At 33.8% G+C, this 12,860-nt stretch overlaps 1 protein-coding gene across 5 annotated transcripts in view; it reads left to right on the top strand.

Moving 5' to 3' along the window:
- CNTLN (centlein) overlaps positions 1 to 12,860 on the top strand; it is a 297,557-nt gene that overhangs the window by 225,822 nt on the left and 58,875 nt on the right. For 3 of the 5 annotated variants that reach the window (XM_027616501.2, XM_027616504.2, XM_027616505.2), the window contains exons 16-18: positions 752 to 932; positions 3,680 to 3,773; positions 3,854 to 4,077. In XM_027616501.2, the coding sequence (XP_027472302.2) occupies positions 752 to 932; positions 3,680 to 3,773; positions 3,854 to 4,077 (499 nt within the window). The remainder of the gene's footprint in view (positions 1 to 751; positions 933 to 3,679; positions 3,774 to 3,853; positions 4,078 to 12,860) is intronic. The other 2 variants (XM_027616502.2, XM_027616503.2) reach the window with 2 other exon arrangements.

Genomic DNA, 12,860 nt, shown 5'->3' with positions numbered 1-12,860 from the left:
CCCCTGGCATTGTTAAAACATGTGCTTCCTGAGTTAACACTTAGTAGAAGTACTACAGAAGTGGTACTACTAGGCATTTGATACTAGATATTCTAATTTCTTGATGAGATTTTTACAATTTTGGGAAACATTTTTTTAACATGTAGTTTCTTTTCATTTGGGTGACAAGTAACTATGACATTGAACTGTTTTTCAATAGGCATACTCTTTTTCTTTGATAGATACACTTTTCAAACACGGTGTACGTAAGGGAATTATAATAAAGAGGATATTTGGTTGTGAAATAATTGTGAAAAAAATCAGGACCCACTGATACAATATAATATTTATCAGATGGAGAAACATGGTGCAGAGACAGTAAGTAAGTGAAAGAGCCATATAGCCAGCACTCAAGTCCCAGGCCAGTGCTTGCTTGCTGAGTCTGCTAATTTTACTGCAGTAATGGGTCTCCATTTAAGTGACATTCAAATTTCAGTCACCGATGTAGATGCCCCATCAGGTTAAAGAAGTCCTACTTGTACTTATTTATTCATCTTAAGAAGTTAAAGGCCATGTACGGAATCCACAGAAATAAGAGACTGTACAACATGTTTAGACTAATTTTCCTAACATAGAAAACCAGGAAATGCTCAAATTAAACTTGTAGCTTACATGCTATATGTGCTATAATAGTATTTGGTCTTGAACTTAAACGAGGTACATTTAACAACTCTTCTTCCTGGATTTTATGTTCCCCCATTTTTTTCAAAAGCAGTGATTCTGAAGCACAGACCTCTCAAGATTTAGGAACAATTATTGTAGAAACATCCCAGAAAATAAGTCCTATAGAGGATGGAAGAGACCAGAAAGAAAGTGACCAAACAGAAGACAGCCAAATGCAAGGAAAAGAAATGGTACGAATACATTCAAATACAGATGGCAAGACCCCAAAGGTATATGACACAGTGTTGCTTAATTATAAGCTATGTTTTTAATTTTATCTTATGCTTCATAACTTAAATTTCATGGGCAGTGATTTAATTTGAATCCTTAGAAAATGTTTTTCTTTGAAATATACACTGGAAATACTCAACTTTTTAATAATTTTTAAATAATTAAATAATTTTTAAGTACTAATTTGTTACAAACTTTTGTATAATTAAAAATGGAAATAGATATTATTTTCCTAAATATAAATCTTAAGGTATTTATATCTTAGCCAAAAAAAAAAAAACAGGTGATAATAAGCTTATTAGTTTTTAGATATGTTACCAAGAGCATGATCCCTAAAAGAAAATATCAATAAATTAGACTTAATTAAAATTAAGAGATTTTGGTCTGTGAAAGTCCCTCTTTTGAGGATAGAAAGATATGCTATAAACTGGAGGAAGTATTACAAACCATATATGTGACAAAGAACTCATATTTTGAATATATAAAGATTTTGTCAAAATTCAACAGAAATTCAAATTAATCTAGTTAGAAAATGGAGTAAAAAACATGAACAAACATTTCACTGAGAAGGATAAATGGAAGGCAGGTAAACACACATAAAGATTTCCAACATCACTAACCATTAGGGAAATGCAGATGAAGATTGTGATGAGATACACATCTTTGGAACAGTAAAACTAAAAGTAATGACTATACCAAATGCTGACAAGGATGCAGAGAGATTGGATCCAACATACATACAGTGCTAGTGTGAATATAAAGTGGTAGAGCACTCTGGGAAACAGTTGGCAGTTTCTTTAAAAAAAAAAAAAAGGGAAGGGGAGGGTGGGTGGCTCAGTTGGTTAAGCATCTACTTTTGGCTCAGGTCATGATCCCGGGGTCCTGGGATTGAGTCCTATGTCAGGCTTTGTGCTCAGCGGGGAGTCTGCTTCTCTCTCTCTCTCTCTCCCTCTGCCCCTCCCCACTGTTTATTCTCTCTCTCTGAAAAATAAATAAATAAAGTCTTAAAAAACAAAACAAAACAAAAAAAAATGGGACACCAGAGTGGCTCAGGTGGTTAAGCATCTGCCTTTGCTCGGGTCATGATCCTGGAATCCTGGGATCATGTACTGCATTGGGCTCCTTGCTCCATGGGGAGCCTCCTTCTCCCTTTGCCTAATGTTCCACCTACTTGTGCTCTCTCTCTCTCTCTCTCTCTCTGACAAATAAATAAATAAAATCTTTAAAAAGAAAAAAGGAACTAATCATACATTTATCATACAACCCACCTATTTGCCTCTTGGACACTTATCCCAGAGAAATGGAAATTTATGTTTACCCAAAAAACCTGTACATGAATGGTCATAACAACTTTATTTCTAATAGCTAAAAACTGGCAGCAACCAGAATTGCCTTCAATAGCTGAATGGTTAAACTGTGATATATCCATTCTATGTAATACTACTCAGCAAAAAAAAAGAGAGAGACAAACTATTGACAAACACTATATCCTAGATTTGTAACCTCAAGTTTCTCATCTTGAGTTGGGGGCCTAGGCCATCTTTCCTTGCCTTTTATGTTCTGTATTGCTATATACATGGAATTTCAAGTTCAGAGGAGATGATCCATTGTCCTGTATTTGGTTGGCCACTTTGTTGGTCACGTGTATCTCTGGATTCGTGCTTCCACCTCATTTGTGGCATCAGAAATTACCTTTAATGTTTTGCCATGTTAAAAAAAATAAGTGTGCTGATTTCAATGTTTAAGATTTTCCTGAATTTCTATGGGGGCATCTGAGTGGCTCAGTCAGTTGAGCATCAGACTGTTGGTTTCACCTCAAGTAGTGATTTCATGATGGTGAGATCAAGCCCCGCCTCAGGCTCCACACTCAGCTCAGAGTCTGCTTAAGATTCTCTCTCTCTCTCTGTCTTCCTCAGCCCGTCCCCCCCCACTTGTGTGGGCACACTCTCTCTCTCTCTCTCTAAATACATAAAATCTTAAAAAAAAAAAAGAATTTTTCTGAATATCTAGTTAGAAATAATCCTGGAAATGAAAGCCCATTCTTTTTTATTTTAGGTCCATTTAATTTGATACCAAGTCTGGTGACTAATATTGGTAATTTGGTAGTTTTGTTTGGGATGTTTTTATAGTGCTTTGTACATGACTGGCACTTGAATCCTCATAAAGCAATGAAACATTTTTTAAAAATATATCTTATATACTGGTTCTAAAGAAGTTCAAATGAGGTATTTCAAAAATATTTTGAGGAATGAAGTAATATCAGGACTCATTGAAACCATATAGTGCTTTATATATTTTCAGTATATATATATATATATATATATATATATTTTCAGTGTATATATATATATAATGTATACATATACATATATATGTATATATATATAATGATATATAGAGCCATAAGTTATTAAATATTCTTATTTTATTTTTATTGCTTTTATTATATTTCCTACTAGATTTTTAAACTGGCCATAGGTTAAATTTCTACCACTTTGGGGTTGATTTTGTATTTGTATGCTGTGCCTGCTAGGTCAACTTCTTTTTTTTCTAGTTCAACTTTAATGCACATATTATATTCATTTATGAATTCTTGGTATTAGTTATAGAATTTTATTGTTTAAATTTTTTTAGTCTGCATAGATAAATATATTTTTAGGTAAAGAAATAATATTATTTATTATGTTCATTCACTTGAAGTCATTATTGGGTAATAATCTAATTTTTATAAAACCTTCAAATTTAGAACTATTTTCATTACAAGAATGCCAAAAAACCAACTTTTCAAAAGAAGAATGGTAATACACAAAAGAGTTCACATACAACAGTTCCTACCAGAGGTAAGAATGTATATGAAATTAACAATATCTTTTTAATTTACTGTAGTTTTAAAAAAATATTATAAACATTATTTTTATAGTTAACAGAGAAAAGTGGAAAAATATGACTGCCCAGAAATCAAGTAGCAATATTATTTTATTACGAGAACGTATTGTATCCTTACAACAACAGAACAGTGTACTTCAGAATGCCAAAAAAACAGCAGAATTGTCTGTCAAAGAATATAAAGAAATCAATGAAAAACTCCTTCAGCAACAGCAAATATCTAATCAACGGTATCAGACAAGCAGGCAGACAATAAAGGTAAAGGAACTTTAAAAATTGATTATAACAGACTATATTATAAGGGTGGATATTTTGTTTTACATGTATGGTTTGGTTCATATTTGTTTTCTTTATTGTGTTTTAACTTGGACTTTAAGAACAGGCTTCATAAATGCATTTATGTTGCCCATTTGCCCATGTCTAAAACTTTGAATTTCTCATTATAAATCAAATTATTAAATAGTAATTGCCTCAGTTCCTCTTTGCAAATACTAGTATAACATGTGAAGATTTTAACATAAATATCTATTTTAATGTGTTTCTATAACTTATCTATGCTTTTGTTAAACTCAGGTGAATTGAGTTTTCTGCAACAGTTTTTAGACACATTATGACATTGCTGGTTATCATAATTTAATCTTAATGTAAATGAAAAGGGAAAGATTGTTCTTTAAGTCTCCATTCTTTTTTTTTCTTTAAATATTTTTTTTATTATGTTATGTTAATCACCATACATTACATCATTAGTTTTTGATGTAGTGCTCCATGATTCATTGTTTGCATATAACACCCAGTGCTCCATTCAGTATGTGCCCTCTTTAATACCCATCACTGGGCTAACCCATTCCCCCACCCCCCTACCCTCTAGAACCCTCAGTTTGTTAAGTCTCCATTCTTAAAGGTATTTGCTTATATAAAAAAATGATTTGTTAAAAATTTGTCTTACACAGAATTCATCATTTTGGAAAATAATTTTTAAATCACTATCATACATAATTTTACATTATGCTTAAATTCTCTACTTCTATTATCTAGTGCTTTGATTCAAACAATACTCAGTAAATGTTTTAATTATAAAGGATTACTATTTTGATAGTTGTACTAATAAGAACTGTGTTCTGGCTTCATTCCCAAAGTAGCCTTATAACCAAATCTGACCCATGTTCCAAACGTTCTCTGAAAGTTACATTCTATGATCTGGATTTTAAAAATTTATTAAGACTTGTTTTCTGGACTAACAGATAGTAGATACTCCAGAATACCCCATGTGCACTTGAGAAGAATGTGTATTCTGCTGTTGTTGGATTGAATGTTCTATATATATCTATTGAGTCTAGTTGGTTAATAATGATGTTCAGCTCTTCTATATTCTTGTTGATGTTCTGTCTAGTTCTATCAGTTGTTGAGTGTGAAGTATTTAAATCACCCGCTATTAATTTTTTTATAATAACTTTATTGAGATATAATTCACATACCATATAATTCCTTATTTAGTGCAATGGTTGTTACAATATAGACAAAATTGTGCAAGTATCACTAAAATCAATTTTAGAACATTTTCATAACTTCATAAAGGGACCCTGTACCCTTTATCTATGATCCTTCCCCATCTCTGCCAACTCTAGGCAACTACTAATCTATACTCTATATAGACTGTAGGGGCAGAAAAATTTATCCTACTTCCCTTCTAGGTTATTTGGCTTGTCTAATAATTAAATGATCATAAGACAGATTAACCAGAGAAAAACAAATTTAATTTCATATTTATGAGAGCCCCATAAAAATATGAGACCCAAAAAGCAGCTAGATAATTGAAGCTTATATAACATCCTGAGCTAAGGAAAGGGGTGGGGGTCTGGGACACAAAGGGAGGAAGGCCTTTCACCGGAAGGCTAGAGGAGATGTTTGGAAAACAAAGGTTGTTTTCTTATGCAGATAAAGTTCTTAGGTAAAAAGGGAGATGCTTGGATGGCTCAGTTGGTTGTGTTCAACTCTTGGTTTTGGCTCAGGTCATGGTCTCAGGGTCATGAGCTTAGCCCCACATCAGGCTCCATGCTCAGCACAGAATCTGCTTGAGATTCTCTCCCTCTGACCCTCCTTCCACGCTCTCTTTCTCTAAAATAAATAAATAAAATCTTTAAAAAAATAATTTCTTAGGTAAAAAGGTATTTCTGGTAATACCTCTTTTCCTGGTACAGGCCTGGTTTCCAATGTAAATTTAGGCAACTGAAGGGAATGGATAAAGAGCTTTTCTTGAATCTGCTGGGAATTGGTTGCCTTTAGCTCAAAATAATCCTTATGTCAAAGAGACATAATTTGGGGGTGACAGAATCTGCTCCCTTTCAAGATTTGCCTATCCAGACATTTCATATAGATGGAATCTTCCAATATGTGGCTTTTTGTGTCTGGGTTCTTTCACTTCACATAATGTTTAAAAGTTCATCCGTGTTGTAGCATATATCACTATTAGCATAAGGATTTTGAAGATTTTTTTCCTCCATAGAAGAAAGGAAGAAACAAGCAAACATTATTGGGAATCAACATCTTCATAACCCTTTGTACAGAACCTAATCTCCTAAGAAAGAATCAATGTAATAATTCTAAGACAATTGATGGATCAAGGGAGTTACAACTTTCCTAAACCATAAATTCCTATCTTTAAAAAGATTGAAGATCAAATAAAACATTTTACATGAAAACTATAAAACATTTTTGAGACTCTCCATGTATATTGGGGAACACTTATAATTCCTCTAGGAAATTCTAGAAATGAACCAAAGACTGCAACAATCTAGGAAATATTATTCAAGAAAAATAGCTGAGTCTAAATAAGAACAGGAAACTTTGTGGCATTGTAATTTGCCTTGGTCCCATTCTCCATAATCCCAGCTCTGCAGTAGCCTGGGAATAAAGATGGTCCATGTTCCCTATGCAGCCTGGCAACTACCAGAAGAAGCTGAATGGAACTATAGCTCGTCGAAAGCCTGATTCCCAAATAGTTGTCATCATTTGACCTGTCTGATGCTTTCCTTGAAGACCCCAGTTGAAAACATGCCTCTGATTTCAATCATTGTGAGCAGCCTTCTTGGCAGGTGAGGTGGGTGGATGAGACTGTCAAAACAATTACAAGCAAGTGTTTTAACTTCAGGCTGCCTGAGGTGATAGATTCTAGTTTAGGTCAAATAATATATTAACCAAATAGCTTAAAAATAAAAGCTGTGGAATGAGATGTCCATAAAAGTTTTGAAAGGCCCTGACATATTCCTGGGAATCTGGAGGACACATGCATTCACACAGCTTTGTGAATACTCAGGAAAGAAATGAGAAAGCCTAGGCACTTGCCTCTGTCTTACCGTAAGGCTCTGCACCATGATAGTAAATAAGAAGGCAGTATTGTTCATAGCAGCATTATTGGTAATAACCAGAAGGTAGAAACAACCTAAATGTCCATTAGTTGATGAAAGGATAAATTGTGGTATATGCATACAGTGGAAAATTATTAAACCACAAAAAGTAATGAAGTATTGATACATGTTACAACATGGATGAAACTTAAAAATATTATATTTAGTAAAAGAAGCAAGTCAGAAAAGAGAACATATTATATGATTCCATATATATGAAATATCCAGAATAGGCAAATCTATAGAGACAGAAAGTAGATTAGTGTTTGCTTTGGGCTGGGGGAAAAGAACATGGTAATGATTGGGTTTCTTAAAGTGATGATAATATTCTAAAATTCACTGTGATGATGGTTGAACATATCTGTGAATATACTAAAAAACACTGAAAATTTATACTTTAAATGAATGAATAGTGTGGTATGTGAATTATATCTCAGTAAAACTTTTTTTTATGTTGGTTTTAAATGGGGAAATATACCAACAAATAATAGTATCTGTAAGACTTTTATTGATAATGTATTTGTGGTTGACAGACTAATAGATTAAAAACCATTCTCTATTCAAATTAATAAAACCTACTGCCAACATAACATTTGTTTCTGTAATGTATATTATGGAAGGGGTGCTTGGGTGGCTCCAGTTGGTTAAGTGTCTGACTCTTGATTTCAAATCAGATCATGATCTCAGGTTGTGAAATAGAGCCCCACACCCAGTGTGGAACCTGTTTGGGATCCTCAGTCTCCCTCTGCCTCTGCCCTTCCTCCTGCTTGCTCACTCTCTCAAAATAAATAAATAAAATCTTTTAAAAAATATGGTAAAGTATAATAGCTATATAACATTTTTACATGTATAGAGAACCTACTATTAGACAAAGCACCTCAATTATTATTAAATTCAGCAAAGTAAAATGCATTTAAGGTGAATTCTCTTAACATTAACTTCTAATTAAAACATGTTTTCTTTTTCTAACATTCAGTTCTCTATTATAAAAGTGAACATCAAGGAATAGAAATGTTAAAGCTTATAATATTGACTAGCTCTTCCAGTTTGAATGCTCAGTTTTCTGACTCAAGAGACTTACTCATAATTCGTCTGAAAAGTGTGAAAAATGAGTCACAAATCTTAAGAACAACAAGATGTAAATGTCATCTTCTTTTATTCCAGTAACATTACTTAATTGTATTATGACTGTGAAAACTCCTTTATAGACACATATGTGTCATCATGTAGATTTAAACAGCATTAACTCATAGAAGCAACCTACCAGAATCCATATTATAAAAGAAAATGCAGCTTTAGCTATAAAACCACCTTTTAGAAAATCTTCCAAAGTTTTTAGGTATTAAATAATTATATAAGATATTAGCTGGTAGATATCAAGCGTAAATTTTTGTGAAATTTTTTTTTTAAAGATTTTATTTATTTATTTGAGAGAGAGTACGAGAGGGAAGAGGGTCAGAGGGAGAAGCAGACTCCCTGCTGAGCAGGGAGCCCGATGTGGGACTCGATCCCAGGACTCCAGGATCATGACCCAAGCCGAAGGCAGTCGCTTAACCAACTGAGCCACCCAGGCGCCCCTTGTGAAATGTTATATACTGTAAAATTTATTTTCTAATAAGCCTTCCCCTGATATAATATGTGCTTAGAGAAAATAGAATAATCTGTACCATTTATTCATATATGAAGAGATGAATTATTTTATTAATTTCCTTTCTGTATTTGTTTAAATAACAAAGGATTTCAAGAGGTTTATGTTCACTATGATTGAAGTGTGTTCCCCCAAAATCCATGTGTTGAAGCCCTAACTCCTGATGTTAATGGTTTTTGGGGTTGGTGCCTTTGTGAGGTAATTGCATTTAGTTGAGGTCATGAGGGAGGAGCCCTCATAGTGGGTTTAGTGACCTTATAGGAAGAGAGTTCTCACTAGAACCTGACCATGCTGGCATTCTGATCACATACTTCCAGCCTCCAGAACTGGAAGATATTAAATGTCTATTGTTTAAGCCACTCAGTCTATGGGGATTTTGTTGTTGTTATAGCAACCCAAGCAGAGTAATGCAGATTTTGGTATTGGCAATTGAGTGCTATTGTGACACATACCTAAAAATGTGGAAGCAGCTTTGGAACTGTGTAATAGGTACATGCTGCAAGAGTTTTGAGGTACATACTAGAAATACAGACATTAAGGGTATTCTGGAGAGGTTTCAGATGAAAATGAGGAACATGTTTTTGGAAACTGGAGAGAAGGCAGTCCTTGTTACAGAGTGTCAGAGAACTTGGCTGAACTGTGTTCTAGTGTTTTGTGGAAGGTAGAACTTGAGAGCAATGAAATTGTATGTTCTTTTACTAAAACTTTATTTTGGAAGGAGTAGGTTTAGGTTCACAGTAAAATTGAAAAGAAGGTACTGAGATTTCTCTTATAGCCCATGCCTCTACACATGCAATATCCCCATCAGAAAGGTACAATTTATTATAATTCATGAACCTACATTGATACATCATAATTACCCAAAATGCATAAGTTTACTTACAGTTCACTCTTGCTATTGTACATTCTTTGGGTTTGGACAAATGTATAATGACACATATCTATTCATGTATTCATTTTCACTGCCCTAAAAATCCTCTATGTTTTGCCTATTTATCCTCCCCACTCCACTCCAATCCCTGGCAACTGCAGATTTTTTTACTGTCTCCATAGCTTTGCCTTTTGCAGAATGTAATATAGTTGGAATCATACAATATAAAGAGTTTTCAGACTGGCTTCTTTCTCTTAATAATATGCACCTAAGTTTCCTCCCTGTCTTTTCATGGCTCAATGGCTCATTTCTTTTTAGCATTCAATAATATTCCACTGTCGGGATGTACCACAGTTTATTTATTTACTCACCTACTGAAGGACATCTTGATTGCTTCCATGCTTTGGCAATTATAAATAAAGCTGCTAATAACATCCCCATAAAGGTTTTTGTGTGCACACAGGTTTTCAATGCCTTTGGGCAAATACCAAGAAGCATGATTGCTAGATCAAATGGTAAAAATATGTTTAGTTTTGTAAGAAACTGCCAAGCTGTCTTCCAGAGTACTATATCATTTTGATTCCCAGCAGCAATGAATGAGATTCCCATTGTTCCACATTCTCACTAGCATTTGATGTTGACAATGTTGTGGATTTTGGCCATTCTGAAAGCATATAGTGGTATTTCATGGTTGTTTTAATTTGCATTTCCCTGATGGCATTTGATGTGGACCATCTTTTTATATGCTTATTTGCCATCTGTTTATCTTCTTTGGTAAGATGTCTATTTGGGTCTCTTGCCCACTTTTTAATTGGGTTCTTTGTTTTCTTACTGCTGAGTTTTAGGAGTTCTTTGTGTATTTTGGAAAAAGTCCTTTATCATATATGTCTTTTGTAGATATTTGCTTCCAGTCTCTAGCAGAATGGGCCCTCTCATTCTCTCAACACTGTACTTTGTAGAGCAGAAGTTTTGGATCCTAATGAAGTTCAGCTTATCAATTATTTTTTTCATGGTCATGCTTTTGGTGTATCTACAATGTGATCACCATACCCAAGATCACTTAGAGATTCTTCTATTTTATCTTCTAGGAATTTTTTAGCTTTGCATTTTACACTTAGGTCTGTGATCCATTTCAAATTAATTTTTGTGAGGCAATAAGGTCTGTCTGTGTCTAGATTTATTTTTTTTGCCTGTAGATGTCCAAATGTTCTAGCACAGTTTGTTGGAAAGGCTATCTTATCTTGCATTGCCTTTGCTTTTTTGTCAAAGATCGGTTGACTATTTATATGGGTCTATTTCTGGGCCGTCTATTCTATTCCATTGGCCTATTTATATTTATTCTTTTACCAATACCACATGTTTTGATTACTGTAGCTTTACAGTAAGTTTTGAAATTGGGTAGCGTTAAGTCTTCCAACTTTGGGCTGCCTGGGTGGCTCAGTCGTTAAGTGTCTGCCTTCGGCTCAGGTCATGATCCCAGGGTCCTGGGATAGAGTCCCACATTGGGCTCCCTGCTCGGTGGGAAGCCTGCTTCTCCTCTCCCACTCCCCCCGCTTATGTTCCTGCTCTCGCTCTCTCTCTCTCTCTCTCTCTGTTAAATTAATAAATAAAATCTTTAAAAAAAAAAAAGTTTTCCAACTTTGTTGTTTTCCTTCAATACTGTGTTGACTAATCTGGGTCTTCTGCCTCTTCATATAAACTTTAGAATCAGTTTGTCAATATTCACATGCTGGGATTTTGATGGGACTACAGTGAATCTGTAGAACCAATTGGGAAGAATTAACATCTTGACAATTGTATCTTCCTGTCCATGAACATGGACTATCTTCATTTATTTAGTTCTTTGATTTTGTTACTCAAACTATTTTAGTTTTTCTCAAATAGACATTGTACATATTTTGTTAGATATATATCAAAGTATTTACTTTTTAAGTATGCAAATGTAAATGGGATGTTTTGCTTTTAAATTCTACTTGTTCACTCTTGGTATATAAGAAATGGATTGACTTTCATATATTAACCTTTTATCCATCAACTGTTACATAATCACTTATTTGGCCCACGAGGTTTTTTTTGTTGTTTTTGTTGATTCTTTTGGATTTTCTGCATTGACAATCATATCTGTGAACAAAGACAGTTTTATTTCTTCCCTCCAATTCTGGATGCCTTTCACTTCATTTACTTGTTTTGCTGACTTAGCTAGGACTTCCAGTATGACAAAAAGGGTGAGAGGGGACCTCTTGCCTTGCACCTGATCTTAGTGAGAAAGCTTCAAGTTTCTCGTCATTAAGTATGATGTTACTTATAGGGCTTTTGTAGATATTCTTTATGAAGTTGAGGATGCTCCCCTCTATTACTAATTTACTGAGAGTTCTTACTGTAAATGTGTGTTGAATTTGTCAGATGATTTTCTGCATCTAGTGACGTGATTGTCTGATTTTTATTTTTTAGGTTGTTGATGTGAAGGACTGCATTAATTGATTTTTATCTCTTGACTCATTATATCAACCTATAACATAACCCATTCAACAAATATCTTGGGTTTTTAAGTTAATCTAACATATAATCTAACATATAAATTTAGGTTAATCTAACATATAAACTAACATATATAATCTAATATATAAATCTAACATAGAAACTTAGGATACCCACTATTAAATCTGAAGAGTCTTTTAGCAAACCCTGTAATTCTAAAAGAACTGTATTTCATGGATCTCCATAAAACATTCTCATTTGTGTAGATATATATGATTGCTATTGTATCCTAAACTTACACTTATCTTTGATTTATGTTTATTTATATAACTCTTATTTAAGAGACTGAGGTGTTAAATTGTACTGGACTCATTTTTTTTTTCTGTCAGGAATTGTAGAATATTAAATAGCTTCATTTTCATTTTTGTGGTCTGTGTTCATACCTGTAGTGATAATGAAGTAGAAAACTACTCTCTTACTGTATTTCATTGCTAATCTCCAGAGTTTTCTTTTATCTTACCCCAATAGCTTGTGTTGTACACATTCCTTGTAGGGTATTCAGTTTATATATGTCAGATTCTCTAGGGCCGTGGCTTTTGCCAGATGAAGCACTTTTGATTTTGAAGCTGATGAAACACAG

Source organism: Zalophus californianus, chromosome 13, assembly GCF_009762305.2.
Source record: "Zalophus californianus isolate mZalCal1 chromosome 13, mZalCal1.pri.v2, whole genome shotgun sequence".
NCBI classification, from domain to species: domain Eukaryota; kingdom Metazoa; phylum Chordata; class Mammalia; order Carnivora; family Otariidae; genus Zalophus; species Zalophus californianus.
The sequence above is the reverse complement of the archived record's forward strand: the minus strand, read 5'-3'. Positions and strand labels throughout refer to the sequence as shown.